Source organism: Tarenaya hassleriana, unplaced genomic scaffold (assembly GCF_000463585.1).
Source record: "Tarenaya hassleriana unplaced genomic scaffold, ASM46358v1 Cleome12, whole genome shotgun sequence".
In the NCBI taxonomy this organism is placed as follows: Eukaryota; Viridiplantae; Streptophyta; class Magnoliopsida; order Brassicales; family Cleomaceae; genus Tarenaya; species Tarenaya hassleriana.
The window spans coordinates 3,278,193-3,292,482 of NW_010962392.1; the positions used below are offsets into that span (position 1 = coordinate 3,278,193).

Below are 14,290 nucleotides of genomic sequence, written 5' to 3' on the forward strand. Positions count from 1 at the left end.
CTTCCGATCGCCCTGAACCAACACTGTTCTCTCTCTAGCGTTTCGAAACGCAAACTCTAATCACTAAAAGCAAAAACAGAGAAAGAGTCAGGACGGAACTGCTTCAAACTATGCTCGGAGGATCTCCGACCCAGCGGCACGTTGCACGAAGTCACCGCATTCTGATGCAGTCCACAAGTGGCGCGTGCTGAGACCGTTCCGTTTGGTTCACTTTCGAGACATTCTTAACCACGTTAGAGCTGTCCGGCATTGCCATGTATTCATCCGGCACCCGCTTTGAATGAACCGAGACCCTTAGTTTCGTGAGCCGAGGCCTTTGTGTTGGAGCCTCCCCTTCAACGATCATTGCTTGACCCCCGTTTATGTCTGATTTCTCGATCCCGTTGAATTGACACAGACTGAAAACCTTCTTCCCCATCATCCCTGTTGAATCCTTTCGCCCTCCCAGTTCTTGATCCAACTCCTGCCAAAACTCATCCACACGATGAACCCCCGGGGCAGAGAGGCTATCGAACTTCTCGGGAGGGAGTCTGATGTTTGTTTCCCGAAGAAGTTGGTGGAAGGCTTAGACAGTTATGAATCCTCCTCCCCCACTCTGGTCTCGAGCTTCGAAGGCTCTTCTTATATGGTACCCCCTCTGTCTGATCTCGTTCTCTTCCTGGACAGACGTATCGAGGGCAAACACTATAAAAACAAATGCTAAATTAGAGAAGAATCAAGGTAGCGTTAATACCAGTCCACGAGAAAGTAAGGCAGAAATAAGGAAGAGCAGAACGTCCATATGACTTTGGAACATTGGAATTGGCCCGAGCCATGAATATCTCGACTCTTAGGATCTTCTGCAAATCTGAAGCAGACTCAATGGAAAGCCCTTCAAGAGCTTTGGCAACTTCCTGGAACACAAGATCAACACTTCAAAGAGGAAGAATCGACTACGGAGACATAACAAATTTTGAAGCAAAGCCGATATCTTCGCCAAATACAGTGACAACTTCTCAAGTTCTCGACTAACCTCACCTTTCTCATTGTTAATAGAACCCTCAGTGTTTGGGTCAACAATAGCAGATATATATGATCCATCGTTTATCAGAATAAGGAAGATGAGGAGAATTACTTGTAATGTTTGCTAAAACACCACAGGGTCCACCTTCAGGGCTAAACCTATAGGAGTTTCGTCACAACATTGGTCGAAACCATGCATAACCGAATACTTTGTTATCACTGAAAGTTGGCCAAACCCATGCAAAACCGAATGGAAAAGGAGATGTTACCAGCATCGGTTTAATGAATATTTACCGAGCATATCCAAAACTTTGTGTACGCTGTTGTAAAGTTCAGAGCACAGAATTGTTTCATATGAACCCATATGCTAAGATGTTAATATATCCAGCATTATCAACTTTACTATCACATGAAATATACCAAAGAGAAGAGAAGACAGAAGAATCGGAGAGCAGGATACTCAAGGCCTGACAGATTTCCAAGAGTAAGAAGCTCTTCCACAGTTATAGCCATTAGAACCTAATGGAGATTGTTCGTGACAATTAATCCGAGTTCGGTATTGTCACGAGCCGATAGCTAATCCCCTGTCTTTCAAGACGTGAGGAGCAAGCGACTATACTGTGACCGACCGTCTAGTACTGTATATCATTGATCTCCTTGAATCAAATTTGGGTTTGGTCAGATAGCAGAACCAAACACCCTTGTAATCTTGAACTATATAGAATTCTTCCCAACTAAAAGAAAACCCTAATGGAATCTCCTAGAGAAAGAATTTCATGACCAAGTCCGCGAAAATCAAACTTCCAAGATCAGTGCTTCGATATGAATACAGAAAGTGGCCGATATTAGACAAACAAAGGCATCGAACAAGCACGGAAATTGAATCCAAATCCAGAATTCTTTACCAAGATTAACAGGAATCGAATTGGAAGCACTAAAACCATACCTTACACCCTGATTTGTCCACTAAGTATACCTCTGGAGACATCACTCCCAAACACCATCAGGAAACGACAACTCTCTCCCCAAATCTCTGCGCACTGATCCTAACTCATTGTCCTTCACAACCTCCCCACTTTTATTAGTAGCCATTGGAGACGAAGCCGGAAAGCTCTTCGCCAATGCCAGCATCCGTTTCTCCGCCGCTGCAATCGCCGGCCTTTCGCCTCCGGGGACTCGTTCGACGACTCTCCCGCCGTCGATCCGGATATGGGTCCTTCTCTGGGCTTACTCCGCTTCGGCTTGGGTGGAGTGTGATGCATACTCATCTTCAGGGCCACTTTCAGGTCCTCTTCCTCTTGCTGATCCGCCATGGAAGCTCCTCCACAACCACACGGATCCAAAGAACCCGAAAAGAAACCAAGAAAGTGGAGCTTCCGTGTCGAATCCTCTTCCAAATCAGTAGACTCAATTCATAAACCCTAACAGTAAATACTTCGATTTTCGATTAGAATCGGAAGACCAAACAAGGAAACGAATTGGGATTCTCGAATTCAGACATGAAAAAAGGGGCAAAGAAAGTCGAACAGGAAATGAATCCGAAATTTCAAATTACCAGTAACAGTAAGGCTGAAATCCTCAAAAACAAATTAAACCCCCAAAAAACGACATTGTAGAATAGTGATTGGTAGGGACGGAAGCGGGTGAAAATTCGGTTACAGCCTGAGGGTATTTCGGGAATCCACAATTTCAGTGTCTGGACAGTAAATAAGATGATTACTAAGGGCATTTTTCCTAATAAACAAAATCCTTAAAATGCGCCAATTTCATGAATGGAAATATGAATCGTATATTGGTAATACTTATCCTCAGGGACAGGGGATGGGGATGATGACGAAGACGAAAACCGGGAGGTTCGTTAACGTCATCCGCGGTGACGGCCAATCCTGTCACTATCAGCTAATAGCATGCCACGTGTCGCCGATTTCCCAGCCTCACCTTCAGATAAACTTGCCTCTTTGGCTCTGGCTCTCAAGCGCGTCTTTATCTCATCATCTTCCTCGAAATGGGCGACACACAAAAAAGGAAGGGAAAAGATTGTAAATTTACATCAACCCATTTGGCTTCTCCCTCTAGAGATTGAAGGACTTTGTTGGTTTCGTGTGCGAGAGGGAGAGCGAGAGATGGATCATGCGGCGGATGCTCACCGTACGGATTTGATGACCATAACGAGGTTCGTGTTGAACGAGCAGTCAAAGTATCCGGAATCTCGTGGGGATTTCACTATCTTGCTCAGTCACATCGTTTTGGGCTGCAAATTCGTTTGCAGTGCAGTGAATAAGGTGAAAAAATCTCTTCGCCTGTGGAATATGAAATGGGTTTCTGGAAATGATCCAATGCGTGAATGTAAAAATGTCGTTTTCTTTCGTCGAATCTTTTGTTTAAATCACAATTGTGGAATTCATGATGGTGGCCCAGTGACTCAAAAGGAACTTTTTGTTGGCAACCTTTTGTGTTTTGGTAGTGAAATCTGACCCGGTTGCAAAAATTGCCTCCATTGGAACCATAAGTCCATGTCTGTGAATTAACTGGGGTTGAGATTCAGCATTCTGACGTTGGCTTCTGTCTAAACGTGTCCAATTAGTATCTTTACGAGCAACTGGTTCAACTTGTTTGGTCGTTGATCCTTGTAAGAGGTTCTGAAGTTGGTTTTTGGCTGATATGTTGTGTTTTACAGGCAGGTCTAGCGAAGCTCATTGGACTTGCAGGGGAAACCAACATTCAGGCGAGTTCATGACTCACCCAAACTCGCTTTCTTTTACGTCTTTTTCGTCCTTCTTCTGAAGCTGACTGATGCTTGTTAAATGCCTGCCTTAGTGTCTCTTTCTGTATCTGTGTTTACAGTGAATTGGTGAAATTTACCTTCTCTTACTGCAGGGTGAAGAGCAGAAGAAGCTAGATGTGCTCTCCAATGACGTCTTTGTCAAAGCCTTTGTTAGCAGTGGCAGAACGGTAAATAAATTGTAAATTCCAGATGATTCGGGCATGTCTAGGATGTTCCTTTGAATTGTTTTGGGATTTGAATCTTTGTGGCAGTCCATCCTTGTCTCTGAAGAAGACGAGGACGCAACGTTTGTGGAACCTTCCAAGCGTGGAAAGTAATTCTATCTTCTCTTGGTGTCTCAGTGATATAAATGTCTGCTTATGTCGGTTTCTGTTATTGCCGTATGATCTTCTGGTTTGAACATTGAACTTGAAACTTGTAGGTATTGTGTTGTCTTCGATCCGCTCGATGGGTCCTCAAACATCGACTGTGGTGTTTCCATTGGGACGGTATGTTTCTCTCATCCTAAACCCTTTTGTATATAGAGCTCGACTGCCACTTTTATCGATAGCTTCGTGACATATGTAGCTTTGCTTCTTGTTTCGTCCTAGATTTTCGGGATTTACACGTTGAAGCACAACGATGAACCGACCATCGATGATGTCCTACAACCGGGAAGCGAGATGGTGGCAGCTGGGTATTGTATGTACGGAAGCTCATGCATGGTACTGATAACAAATATACGAGGCAATAACAAAACATGGATACCAATCTGATGGCTAAAAGTTTATTGATTCGCCATTGAAAATCAACCGGTTTTATTTGATTCTCAGCTCGTTTTGAGCGCTGGAACCGGCGTCAATGGATTTACCCTTGACCCATCTCTTGGAGAGTTCATACTAACTCATCCCGACATTAAGGTAGTAATTGGATCCCATCAAGATTAAGCTTTTTCCTCCTCACTGATGGTGTTCTCAAGATTTCTTTGTTCTTACACACAGATTCCGAAAAAGGGAAAGATCTATTCCGTAAACGAGGGCAATGCCAAGAACTGGGATGGTCCGACTACAAGGTATGTGGAAAGCAAACTATCTTTGTAGCATAAAGTAGATCCTGAACATTGTATGATATCTATGTTCTGTTTTTCCATTGGTCTAGGTACGTAGAGAAATGCAAGTTTCCCGAAGATGGTTCGCCCCCAAAGTCTCTGAGATATGTCGGGAGGTGATGGAACCATAACGTTAATTGTCTTATCCGTTCGTAGTTCGTGAAATTTCTCCTCATTTGTCCATTGATGTATTGGTTTCGGGATACTATGTTAACGTGTTCTGAGATAAGTCTTTCGTTGTCTGGGCAGTATGGTGGCTGATGTCCATCGAACGCTGCTCTATGGAGGTATCTTTTTGTACCCCGCTGACAAGAAAAGCCCCAACGGGAAATTGCGGTAAGCCTACCTACGAGGAAACCTGGTCGGAAGCTCTGTTTAGATTTATATCGATTGAAAACGCCATTTATTACCACTCGGGAATACCCTTTTCTCGTTTCGGCTCAAAATGTGAACAGAGTCCTCTACGAAGTCTTCCCGATGTCATTCTTGATGGAGCAAGCTGGAGGTCAGGCCTTCACCGGCAAGGAACGGGTAAATTACCCTTTTTACCCTTTTACAACGGTTTGATTTTCCGACTAAGAAAGAGGTGGTGACTGTTAATGTCCCCGTCGGGGCAGAGGCCAGTTTTTAAGTTAAGCAATGACAGGTTTTGGTCGGGTATGGATGAAATTGTTTGATAGTTTGGATCGATGCTCTAGTAGCCGGGATGTACATGACTTGGGAACATCGTTCATTTGTTATGACCCGAATCATCAGTTTTATCCGGGGCCGATCTCGAAAGTTTCGATTCGGGTATGCTAATTACTATCGATTGACGAGACTGGGACCGGATTTTCGCAGGCGCTAGATCTCGTCCCGAGGAAGATCCACGAGCGTTCGCCGATATTCCTGGGAAGCTACGAGGATGTCGAAGAGATCAAGACTCTCTATGCCAATGACGCCAAGAACGCATAAGCTCCTCAGTCTCTCTCTCTCTCTCTCTCTCTCTCTCTCTCTCTCTCTCTCTGATAACGCAAAAAAAGGCCTTGGAGGCTGTTTGCTGTGTTGTGATGAGACGATGATACATCACTCTTTTTGTCATTTTCCCTGAACCTAAACGTAAACTTTTGTTCATCTGGTTCATGTTCTTCTGCAACACCCATCATTCCTAATTAAAGTTCAATTGAATCTTACTATATATGTCATCTCTGTTAATGATGAATACGCCCGTCCATGGACCAATCCATGTTTTAACACTACACCTAAATTTACCCAAAGAATACTTTCTATTACTCAAGAAAAACATTCCTTTGAACAAAAGAAAACTTATACATATGTATATATATGTCTATAGTTTTTGGAATGATATTTTCAAACGAAATCTATTTGAAATTCCGTTGAAAAATTTTGAACCGAAATTCGTTGAAAAATCCGTTGAAAATTCCGTAAAAAAATTTTACGATCCTTTGAAATTCCATTGAAAATATTTTCAAATGGATTTCAATGAATCTTATCATTGTAAGGCCGTTGAAATCCATCAGAAAAATTTTAAACGGGTTGTCCGTAGGAAGATTTTTTTTAATGCTCAAACTTGATATGTTTTGGGAAAATGTTTCTGTATATCCCTAGGATCTATCAATATATATATATATATACACACGTGTAGGTGTAGTTATATTGTATATAGGGACATAGAGTTCATATCTTTGTGTGTATAAGATAAGCATCAAGGCAATACGAAAATCTCGATGCAAGCCATTCCACACGGCTGAATATGCCTTTTTAGGCTTTGTTAGCCTATGGTCAACTTAATTTTACTATTCCCACACTTTGTAATATACAGAATTATGCATTCATATCATATTGCGCATTATTATTATTATTATTATTATTATTATTATTATTATTATATATATCATTTTGTGTGGAATCTTATGGCAGCCTTTTGCTCTTTTTAGTGAACTGCGTTATCTAAACAATCGGTGAAAAGCATGTCGGGCCATATTATTTTAGATAGTTTTCTCATATTTTAGTTTCCAAATTGCCTTTCCACAATGTGTATATATATATATATATATATATATATTCGTTTTATTATTATTTTAGATATAATAAACTAACCATGTGAATCGTCCATATATCCGAGCAATGTATTCAAAGCTTAGTCTATAATTTATGATAATTGAAACGTCATATAATGGCCACATAGTCACAACTTTCGCTCGTGTGCTCCCTCTCGTACGGAAACCGTAATCCAACCTTTTATATATATATATATATAGTTTTGTTCTTCACTTTTTTTTTTTGCATTGCTTTTTTTAACAATATGGAACACGAAGCTTCAATTTGTAAATCCTTAAATTCAAATGGTGGAATGATGCGTTTGTCATGTTTCTACGAAGAAATATTAATTCGTAAAGAAAATAAAATCTTAGTGTTTAGAAAATCGAAGATTTTTTATTTTATTATTGGACAAAACACATAAAATTCCAAAACTTCTAAAATGATAAAAAAAAAATTACTAAGTAATAAATTTATTCTCAAATTTGCAAAATATGTCATTATAATTTTCAATCTTATTTATCATTATAATTCTCAAACTTATTAATTGGTGTCAGAAAAAATCTCGACGATGTTGAGCCATAATTAAGTTTGAGAATTATAATAAAATATTTTGCAAATTTGTAGATTATAATGACATATTTTACAAGTTTGAAAATAAATTTGTCAAATAAAAAATTTAGAAATTAAGTTTTCATCATTTTACAAGTTCAGAAATTTTTATGGGTTTTACCTAATATTTTATTCTATTCCTCAACTTAATTACGTTATTTCATTATTGTATTATTTCACGCTATTGCAAACATGCATTAGAGAATTTCTTTTTTTTTTCATAGATTAACATGTAATAATATTCTAAAGATTTTGTACGTTTTATATAACGGGATATCAAATTTTTCTATTCAGAATATAAAGAAAACAAAAAACAAAATTCTTCTTCTTTTGTTTCATCACTATAAACTAGATATTACAATTTCGGAAATTTCTATTTCGTTCTATTTGAACACTCATGATATGATTCCACCATTATACCATTCCACAACACTACCGTTCGGTATTAGAGCATTTTTCACTATGAATATACAAAAACATAGATATATAAAATTAATATAGGTGATAGATCATATATTGCGATGATATATATCCATCTTTCCTTGAGCATTTTCTTCCGTTCCTTTCACAGTTTGCCTCTCTCAACACTTCATTCAAGTGGATAATGATAAAGACTTTTGAATTTTGAATTAAACCACGTGCCCTAATAGATGAGGAAAAGGACATGAGCTTATTTGATTGTTGAGTGTACAAGTAATAGCAAGCTATGATATGATCTCTTGTGGAACAGTATCAACCAACAAACACTATAATGCCTTAGAGAATGTTTTTAAAACCCTAATTTAATTTTGTCCTAAGCAAATCCAAAAGAAAACGTGATGTAATTTGTTACATCCGCGTTCGACACGATACCTACTTGGATACACCACACCCACAGTGGCATATGTCGGTCCAAATTAATTATCTTCTCACTATATGAACACTATTATGATCTTCTGTGAAAAATCTTCACTAGTTGGAGTTCATTTATGGTAGGTCATGTGACCGACCAACGTGCTTCGTTCTTACTCGTATATATTTTCGAAAAGCCTCATCCTAAAAATTACTCCAAAATAAACATGTTTAATTTTAAAATTCTCTCAAAATAGATAATCGAAAAGGTAGATTCATCTTTTTATTATGTATATAGTTCAATCAATTTTTTAAAATTATCATTGTCTCTATAGTTGTTGGGTACGGCGGTTGTTGACGACGGCAAAACTCCGGCAATTCGAGCGATTCCAGATAAGTACCTGAAATTAAAAAATTATTTTGTCGAGGCCTGTGAAACACAGTTTCCTTAAGTTCGATTTCCGTGCCACCTCTAAAGCTTCGAGGCTATTGGAGCACGGTGAACTCCCAGGATACAACGACCGCGTATTTGGAAGAAGCTTTCCAAATACCAAGCGAACTCAGAGAGAGATATGAGCAAATATGTGAATGCTCTTTTTCTCTAGAATGCTTGTTTCTTTTCTGTGTGTTTTATGAGCTAACCCAAGACCCCTATTTATAGTAGAGGGGAGAATCTCAAAACAAATCAATTTGAATTTCAAAATTCAAATTTGATTTTATTTAGATATTATTTCAATCTTATCTCAATCTTATCTCAATCATATCTGATAGATTTTCTACGGATTTGAATCCAATTTGAATTTGAATTTCAAATTCAAATAAGAATATTCTCTTAATATTCTGCAGATTTAAATTTATACGGACCGGGCTTCTCACGGGCTAGGCCCGTTTTGATTCTATCAAAAAAATACACACACATATATACATACACATACACAAATATATGTATAAGAACTTTCCAGGATACTCAAGCCTTAATCCGGGAAACAGACGTAATGTTCCGCACAAGAGTTGCTTCGTTGCAGTCGGTAACTCCTGATCTTACAGAGCAATGTATTCAGTATTGGTTTTCAAAATTTTTTTGAGGTTATTGTATTCTGGGTTTGAGCAGGCTGATGATGCCTAAAATGCCACTTTGGCTCCTACTATGTAAACTCTGTACATTATTTTAGTTAATCAATACAAAACCTTATAAAAAAAACACTTACAGAAGAGGAAGATGTGGTTGTGTGGAAGATAGGTGGCAAGCCTACCGATACTTTTTTCATACCCATACAATATTTGGATCCCTCTCGTTCTGACATCTTAGATTCGTCTTTATGCCCCTCTTGTTTAGACGTCTACAAGAAATTGCTCTGTGTCTTTTACATCGGCGATCATTTTTCCACCATCATCAATAATCGGAATAGATTTCAAGACTACAATTTTTTCCCAATCTTAATTATAAATAAAAGTATGGTCTAAGGTTTCGGATCCTTATTCATCTTCCCGATGATTACTCGTTTTTCCATTTTAGTTAGTCTATTTTATTGCAAGAATGTAATTATTAGAGCAACTTTATAAAAGAAATTCCCCAAGTGCTAAAGAGTATCGCACCCTCCCTCCACATGCTGGATCTAACTTTTGGGTGGAAGAGCCATCGAGTTCGTCCATGGTCCATAAAGATTTCGATTTTGTGATCGAACATTATTGCACTGCGATATCACATGGAGATGGAGCGCATCTATCAAAAGGAAGAAACTTTTATTTTCATTTAATCGTTACAACGTTAGAAAAAAACAATATGCGTGATATATGTATCTTTTTTCATATCTTGAACGAAAAAGATTTTTTCACGTATTCTTGCCGGAGCTTTCCTCTAGTATTTGACAATACTGAATCTGGAATATGCTTGAATCTTAAACGTGTCAAATATACAATAAGTAACAATAAATAATAAATGATAGTATGTATACGTGAATCAATAGGGCATCACAGAAAACAAATGTTGAAGAATTTTCGATGTAAAACTCAACTTGGATAGATCAACCGGTGAAACATGTGGATACAAACCGTATATCTCGTCTCAAATTCGAACTTAAAGTTGGGGAGGGGAACATAATTCCAACACATAACACATAATTTACTTCCAATCATGAGATTAGTCTTGACCTCGACTCATGATACCCGGTTAACTAAAAAAATCTCGTAAACAATGGAGTGTAAGATTTGTGGCACGTCTAACCAAAATCCATTATTCAATGAATAGAAATTAGGAGTGGATATATACCTTGATTTTGGATGTATCTGGTCTCGACTTCGTCTTCATAGGGTTTTAGAAATGTATTATCTTGTTTTCGTTTTCGTAAAACTCGAGTACCCGTCACTGAACTCAATTATTCGAGAGAAACCGAATTCATCAAAATCTTGAAAAAACGTTGATTTTTGTTGGCTTCATGGATATTTTGTTAATTTTATTTAAAAGTATATTTATATATTACTATAAATACATACAATATCAAAGATATAAAACGGTCATTTTATTCATAACCGGATATCCAGGGATAACTCATCGTCGTTAAAAAAATTCAAATCAACCCGCAACCCCGATTTTTGACTTCATGGCACTCGTTTCGACTTCATTGTTTAGCAAGTATCTAAAAACTGGCGTCCAACCTAATAAAAATTACATAATGGTATATGCATGCAGCATGCATGTTAACACTAAATTTATCTTATGTTCCATGTTTTTATGACATCGCAAAATTGTCCCTAGTCATGGAATGGCATTTACGATACATAGACCAATTTTTTATTAAAAAATTGATTCATACATAAGTATTGAAAATATTCTAATATCTTGGGAATCTCTTTCCTTTAAACGATATTGAACAAAAAAGATTCCTTGATCAATTCCATTGTCGGACCATATAGAGGTGATATTTTGTAGCTATTCGTCACGTTTCAGATCTACAACATCGTGAAAACGTATGGGCTTTTAATGGAAAAATATTTGACGAACAAAAAGGCCTTTAATTACATCATAAGGTATTTTTTTTTTTCAGTGGGAGACTCAGAACACTGCTCATGTCTCTCCGCTGATGCTTTTTCAACTTTCATGGCTGTAAGAGCCGTACGACATCTGTAGACTTTATCCATTTTGCTTATAAACCTCACTCGATTAATAGTCGGATATTATTTGATTTGATTATAAGTTGAGGATCATATAAAAGCTACGTTTTTCACTTCAATTACTTCCAATCTCATATTTTTAACTTATTTTACATTCAATACGGTATCATAGCACGATTTTTTTTAATTATTATTGGTTAATTTGATATGTGTTTCATTGCGAATTCCGGTTCAATTTCACATATTAAAAGAGAGTGTGGTTCTACTTGCACTACAAGGAAACACGAAAAAAGTGACGCAAAAGGTGACGCAAAATTTACGTCACTAAAAAGGTGACGCAAAAGTGACGATTTTGTGACGCAAAAAGTGACACAAGGAAAGCGTCATCAGAGCATCACTAAATAGTGACGCTTTTGTGACGAAAACGCCAGCGTCACCAAATGGTGATGCAGTGATGACGCAAAATTGCGTCGTCAAATAACGCTCGGAAATTTCGTCACCCTTTCGTCATTATTTGGTGACGCAATTACGTCATTATTTTATACTGACGCAATTTCGTCGCAAAAACTTTGGTGACGAAATTGCGTCATTGAGAGTGACGAAATTGCGTCATTAATTGTGTTCTTTAGTGACGCAATTGCGTCACCATATTTATTTTAGTGACGAAATTGCGTCACTCTATTTTCTTTAAACCAGACAACACCCTCATACACTCTTGCACCCGAAAAAAAAACTCAAAAAATGGCATCGAGTAATAACAATATTTATTACTCAAGAAGGATTGACTAATTTTTTGGAGTTTGCAACAAATCAATATATTTTTCTTCAGAGATGAAAGATATATTGTTCGTGCCGAAGATGGAAAAACGAGAGGGAAGAAGTTCCAGAAGTTGTGATGAAACATCTATGGAAAAAAGGTTTTGTCTCTAACTATTACGCCTGGGTTTATCATGGTGAGACGTTTCAAATTTCTGATGAGAATATATCTGTGAGAACTTTAGTTATATATTTAAATATAATAATATATATTTTTTTATTTTATTTTTTTGGGATGAAGCCAATTACGATGGAGAAAATCAAAATTAAATATTTTATATTTTTTTGGTTTTGTAAATTAATTATTTAGAACTTTAATTATATATTTAAATATAATAATATTTTTTTGTTTTATTTTTTATTTTATTTTATTTTTTTTATATAGTGATGCAATTGCGTCACAAATTTGGTGACGACTTGCGTCACTCCGTCACAAAATAATAACGCACTTGTTCACGCAATATCGTCACTAATGTATGACGCAATTGCGTCACAAAAAAACGTCACTTATTAGTGACGAAATTGCGTCACCATTTGCGTCACTAACTGGTGACGACTTTGGTGACGTAAAGCGTCACTACTTGGTGACGAAAGATGGTGACGCTTAAAGCGTCATGTATTAGTGACAAAATTGGTTACACAATTGCGTCACCATTTAGTTACGCAAATTCGTCATCGTTGCGTCACTAAATGGTGACGAAATGCCTGCGTCACCCCAACGTCACCAATTGGTGACGCTTGGTGACGAAATCGCAAATGGTGACGGTGCTATTGGTGACATTTTTTTTGCGTCACTATTTCGTCACCCTTTGGAAAGGGTGACGCAAAATCGCCCGATGGTGACGCAAAATTTGCGTCACCATTTCCGTGTTTTTTTGTAGTGTTGAATCCATGCAATATCGAATTTAGAAAATATTCAAATGTATTAGAGGAAACATTCTCTTGTATTGATTCGAATCATTAAAAATGAAAGTTTTTATACAACTCTCGACAGTTAACCAAATTGCACCACACCAAATCAAACCGAACCGATCCAAACCGATCTCACACACTAAATACTTTGTTATATGAGTATTACAACCTATACTACACTGTAGATATTTTCTTTTCACGGTCATCTTTTCGATCCGAATATTAAATTCCAATCGTGGAAAGATCATGTGAAAGTTATTTTCCGGATAATCCATAGTGTAGTGGCGAGAGAGAATTAATGAAGATCATGTGAAATTTTTTGTGACGATTTTGGTGTGGACTGGAACCTTCCCGACAAGAATCTTAAACAAGGATCGCAGTTCTAATTAAGCACGTGTTCTTGGAAACTTCGGTTATAAATATCAACTATTGTACATTCACACAGCAGTCGCAAGTAGATTTTGTTTGGTTCGATAATATTTTATTCGCTTGTTTATGTATAAAATATTTCCTACCGAAACGTATATGTGTTTGTTTATTTAATATATTTTTATAGACGAGACGTACAGTATATTGACAAACAAATCTATGCCATCTCTGTAAATTTGGAAGGCCAATTCAAATTTCCATAAACTTTTTTTTATGTGAATTGTATTTAAAATGTGTCCTAAGCATATCATTTATGTATAATCTAGTATTCATGTATATATGTCTGTAGCTTTTCTACCCAATTTCTATTTGGAGCTAATATTATTTTATACATTGCTTTTTAGAGCTTAATAATAAGCCAATGTAATAACGTATGCTTATATATGATAACATTTTCATGAAATATAATTAATTCTATATGTTGTACTATTTGATAACCAGTCACCTCGAAATTTATCATGTTTTTTAATAATTCATCGGATGATAAAAGAATTTGTCTTTGTCTTTAATTTGCAAATTCTTAATTTTTATTATTTTATAATTAACACATGAGTTATAACGAATTATTTTTAACAAAAAAATATAAAGTTACAGAGCCGAAAAAGGATACTGTTTTTTGGGTAGTTAAAAAATATAAAGGGGACAAGAAAAAGTGATGCTCTTCC

The 14,290-nt window shown here is 37.0% G+C and overlaps 2 protein-coding genes across 2 annotated transcripts; one reads left to right on the forward strand and one right to left on the reverse strand.

Annotated features, from left to right (window-relative positions):
• Positions 1–28: 28 nt before the first annotated feature.
• Positions 29–2,315, reverse strand: LOC104807033. The gene is given in 6 exon segments (XM_010532143.2): positions 29–717; positions 776–893; positions 1,013–1,126; positions 1,423–1,521; positions 1,949–1,980; positions 2,162–2,315. Coding segments are annotated over 6 exon segments (1,131 nt in total). The 3' UTR covers positions 29–103.
• Positions 2,316–2,970: 655 nt separating this feature from the next.
• LOC104806855 (fructose-1,6-bisphosphatase, cytosolic) lies at positions 2,971–6,009 on the forward strand. The gene is made up of 12 exons (XM_010531941.1): positions 2,971–3,284; positions 3,680–3,727; positions 3,880–3,954; positions 4,039–4,100; positions 4,209–4,275; positions 4,378–4,491; positions 4,600–4,686; positions 4,768–4,838; positions 4,925–4,990; positions 5,124–5,210; positions 5,330–5,405; positions 5,715–6,009. Exons 1-12 carry the CDS (start codon positions 3,126–3,128, stop codon positions 5,826–5,828), a joined length of 1,026 nt encoding a protein of 341 aa, XP_010530243.1. The 5' UTR covers positions 2,971–3,125; the 3' UTR covers positions 5,829–6,009.
• Positions 6,010–14,290: the final 8,281 nt, after the last annotated feature.

Excerpts from the sequence above, each read along its gene's own strand:
- LOC104806855 (XM_010531941.1), top strand. The coding sequence starts at position 3,126 with ATGGATCATGCGGCGGATGCTCACCGTACGGATTTGATGACCATAACG. Across the intron at positions 4,276-4,377 it reads GTGGTGTTTCCATTGGGACG|ATTTTCGGGATTTACACGTT; the intron begins GTATGTTTCTCT and ends GTTTCGTCCTAG. Across the intron at positions 5,211-5,329 it reads AGCCCCAACGGGAAATTGCG|AGTCCTCTACGAAGTCTTCC; the intron begins GTAAGCCTACCT and ends AAATGTGAACAG.